At 34.5% G+C, this 4,558-nt stretch overlaps 1 protein-coding gene across 2 annotated transcripts in view; it reads left to right on the plus strand.

The window, feature by feature from the left end:
• Positions 1 to 4,558, plus strand: part of LOC117173082 (glutamate receptor ionotropic, kainate 2-like) — a 32,214-nt gene that overhangs the window by 24,508 nt on the left and 3,148 nt on the right. For both annotated transcript variants that reach the window (XM_033361477.1, XM_033361468.1), the window contains exons 12-15: positions 1,198 to 1,396; positions 1,478 to 1,703; positions 2,077 to 2,192; positions 2,508 to 2,654. In XM_033361477.1, the coding sequence (XP_033217368.1) occupies positions 1,198 to 1,396; positions 1,478 to 1,703; positions 2,077 to 2,192; positions 2,508 to 2,654 (688 nt within the window). The remainder of the gene's footprint in view (positions 1 to 1,197; positions 1,397 to 1,477; positions 1,704 to 2,076; positions 2,193 to 2,507; positions 2,655 to 4,558) is intronic.

Below are 4,558 nucleotides of genomic sequence, written 5' to 3' on the forward strand. Positions count from 1 at the left end.
CGGCAACGTGCACCTTCGAGTTTTCAAATTCAGAAGAGGAGAAATGGGTTGCGCGCGCAACCCAGGCATTTATATCGTCTCCTACCATATTCACACGGACATTGGACGTGTCATACTATTGGACCACGTCTCATTTCAGATCTGGGATCACTGACCCGACGGACAATATAGCGCGTCGGGTTGTCGCACATCGCTTTTAATTTGTAATCTTTTAACATCTATGTGTAATGAGATACTCTTGAAGATTTAATTTAAAAATTTCATCTTGATATTTCTCAATAAAAAGGCGTCCACGGGAAAAGGAATAAGAATTCAGTTTTTTATGGCATAGAGTAATACTGCTTTTACTGCGATTTAACTACCCTGGTTAAATCAGTAACATTTTTCATAACTCGGTTAAAGAAGTTAACTCTCTCGGATTGTTTGCTACTGTACTCTGAGTTTGAGTGCTGACTCGGTTGAAGGACTTAACTCTTTCTTCCTGCCCGCTACTCGAATCAGTGATTAGATAGTAGTGAGCGCTTACTGCCTTTGTGGAATGAACTCATTCGCTTATTCTGCGGCTCTCTAAAGGCTTTTGAATAAAAAAATCTCTTGCAGTGTGCTGGAGACTTATCACTGACGTGCCGTCCGTGCACGAACCCACGAAGCCAACCAATCGCATATACCCTTTCGTGTTGCTTCCGCCTGAGCAGTGACACACAAAAGTACGTCAATATCTATACCAGCTCACAACGGCCTGGAGCAAGTACTGCCACGGACTGCAGTAGCACAATAGATTGCACGCGATTGGTTGGCTTAGTGGATTCGTGCTCGGGCAGCACATCCATGAGACCTCTCCAGCGCACTTATATTCTTGTTCGGCATGTAGATGTACTGCGCTTGCGCCAGGATGCTTAAGAGAAACGCGACAACCCTTTACCTTAGCAATAATACGTCGCACCGTGTTCCTCTTAAGCATAACTAGCGCAAACGCAGTACCTCTACGTGCGCAAGTTGGGGTCACTGGCCTGGCTTCTGTTAGCGCCTGATGTAGGCTCTTGATTTTACTTACATGTTTCCATGCCTGTCCGTCGCCATCCTACAGGGGCTATGTTTACTATGTTACAGGCCATATATACAGGTCAATAACAGAAAGAAAAGTATAAAAAATGTAAGGAAAGGCTTTTTAAAAATAAGATAATTTCCTTTCAACAGAGGTATGTCAACAAGACTATTGGCTGGATGTTGGTGGTTCTTTTGCCTTATCATGGTCTCTTCTTACACTGCCAATCTTGCTTCAAGTTTAACTTATGAAACACCTGTACAACCATTTCGTGATGCCTTTGATCTTGCTAGGCAAAGCAAGATTAAGTATGGTGCTAAAAAGGGAGGTTCTACTCTTGCATTTTTTCAGGTAAAGAGTCAGAAAACAAAATTGTTGGTTAATTTTAACTATAATACAATATTATAAATTTCAATATGTATATGCTTCAAGGGATCGGACAAAAAGGAGTATAGACATATATATGAGACGATGATGAATGATGCCAAAAATTGTTTGACATCATCAAACGAAGAAGGCGTTGAAAAAGTGAAAACTGAAGATTTTGCTTTCTTCATGGAATCTTCTACAATTGAGTACGAAACAGAGAGAGATTGTAGTCTCACTAAAATTGGTCCGCAACTTGATGAAAAGGGTTACGGTATTGCTATGAGGAAAAGTAAGTTCCACATTTCTGATAATGAAAAGACCCCGGATTTTTATTTCCTACCATTAAAAATATTAGCAGTTTAAAAATCCATGGTGAAACAAATTTTTTAATTTGAGACGTTCTTCAACATTTCTGAACAATAAGTAAATTAAAATTGTAGTTTATTTCAGTTTAAAATTTGAAAAATTGTACAATTTCATTTGGAAGGAGTTGAAATTAATTCAAAGCGTTCAAAATTAAACGATTTTGTTTTAAATATAAGAATCTCGAAATTTAGTGGTTTCGAATTCAAATTTCGGCTAAGAAAGATACAAATTATTTGATTTTAAAAAAGATTCTTCGACTGTGTGTTAGAATAATCTTACAATTTTGTTCATTATAGATTCACCCTATCGACACGATTTAATCGCGGCAATTTTGGAGCTTCAAGAAAACGGCAAGCTTTCTAAATTGAAATTAAAATGGTGGTCAGAAAAACATGGAGGTGGAAGTTGTGTAGTAAGTGATAACATTTTTAATATTAATACAAGAATTGACACCTTAATTTCAATCGATTAAGTTTCACAAAATGTAGTACTATGAGGCTCAGTATTTTGGCATGTTTCATATTTGAGTATTTCAAAGAGCAACTATTAGAGCAATCATTTTGGAATAAATTTAAAAGGAGTCTCTTATTGTCTGAATGTCAGCAAAAAAAAAAAGAATGTTGGAAATTAAAATAATGACAACCTATTTTCGTAAGATAACATTTTTAGTATTTTCCAACGTGTTAGCATAAATAATTTATTTTTCCTGTTTCTTTTCCATAAATAGCAAGCATCATCTAGTGTACCTTCAGAATTGAATCTGAAAAATGTCGGTGGCGTATACCTAGTACTTTTTATTGGTATTGGAATATCTTTTATATGGACTATAATAGAACTACTATTGTACGTAGCAGCACAATCACATGAATATAATGTAAGCATACAAAATGTTATTTTTAGCTTCGATACATTGTACAAGGTTAAAATCTTAAACTGTGAACTTTTGCCTATTTCAAAGACCGCAAACCTTAAAAATGTGGGTATTTTAAGACTGGAGGGGCTCCACCTCTACCGCGACTTGTGGAGTGATTTTTTCAAGCGAAGTTCATTGGCTGCCCGGCCTTGTATCGATGCACGCGCTGTAAGCATGTGCGGGTTCTTGAATTTGTACCATACATCATGCACGCCAATGTTTTTAAAGTGTTTTTGCTGACGTAAGGCGTGACAAATATAATATTTCCTTCAAATAGCATAATTTGCCAAACAATTATCTATAATTACAGGGTAATTATAGAATAGGCCAGGAAGGTTAGCCTAGTTTTTACATCTTGAAATGGGATTGCTCACGCGTTTTTTGGAGAAAATATTCTTAATGTATAAGTAAGTTATAAATGTCTGAATAGCAATATTTTTCAAGTGTAGAATTCATTTGCTCAATTCTGTTTTAAACTTTTACTGGTTAAGGACCTTTCATTTTCACGAAATACAATCAACTATCTGAAATTTGAGGATAGATATCTGATACACTAACCTCAAATCTTAGATATTTAATTTTATTTCTTGAAAATAAAATGCCGATCGACAATAGAATGAAAAATTGCTGAAAAAATACATTCTACACTTGACAAATATTACTATTCGTACATTTGTGATTTATTATTACGTTTAGAATATTTTCTTCAAAAAGTCGTATGCATTCCCATGATGTCATTCTAAAATACTCAATTCAACCCAACGTACAGAGGCCGTGGTGGGAGGTGACCGCACTGCGCAATTTGAAATATCCCAGTATGGGGGACATGAAATAGTTAGGCCTTGAACTGAGTGTGTCTTGAAATAAGCAAGAGTTCATTGTAATTACATTTTAAGACTTAGAAGCCGTCCATAAATTACGTTACTAATTTTGGAAGAAGGGTTTCCAGATAATAAATATGAACAAAGCTTGCGAATTTTCCGAAAGACCCCTGTTTTAATGAAATTTCCCCTTTTACTCGCTTTTTTTTCGTGTAAGACCATATAAGCGTAACCTTCAAAATTAAAAAAAAACTAATTTTTATTCAATCTCAACTTACGTTCACAAAAAACGCGATGTCAAGTTGAAAATTTAGGAAATTAAATGAGAAGCACTAAGAAACTTTTGTCTGATTCAAAATTTTCATAATTATGAGAAAAGGAAACAACAATTTATCATAAAAAAAACTTATAATTGTAAAAATTTAGTGCCAGACAAACGTTTTTCATGTGAAAAAAATTTGCAGAATGCACTCACATGGCCTTTTCACCTCTTTGTTTGTAAGTGTAAGTACTTTGTTCAATGTATATTCAAAAATTTCGCAAAAAATCCTTGTTTGAAAGAAACTTCCACTTTTTCTCGAAAATGCGAACTGAATAAATGGAACCTAATAAGAAAAATCCAACCGTTTTTAATTGAAGCTGAATTCTTTTTTTTGTCAGTTAAAAAATCTACTATTTGGTTAAAAATGCAACACACCGTCAGCCCCAAAAGCGGTGTTATAGATGAGTTTCACTGTGTTTTGTACAAAATCATTTTAATTTTTGGTTAAAAATTAATCTTTTAACTGAAAATACATGTATTTTTTTTTAAAAACTCTTCTTTTTTTTTAGAAAAATAATCTTATTGGATGAAAATTGATATTTTTAGTTGAAAATTCAACTGCTTGGTTGAATTTTGAATTCTTTCGCTGAAAATTAATTAAATTAATTAATTAATTAAATTCTGAAAAATTGCACCCGCTTCCAGCGAAATCGCGGTAAAATTTCAGCCATAACCACGTCCCACAACCGTGAGATAGGTGGTTACAGTCTGTAAAGGAATCA

Source organism: Belonocnema kinseyi, chromosome 1, assembly GCF_010883055.1.
Source record: "Belonocnema kinseyi isolate 2016_QV_RU_SX_M_011 chromosome 1, B_treatae_v1, whole genome shotgun sequence".
Classification (NCBI taxonomy): domain Eukaryota; kingdom Metazoa; phylum Arthropoda; class Insecta; order Hymenoptera; family Cynipidae; genus Belonocnema; species Belonocnema kinseyi.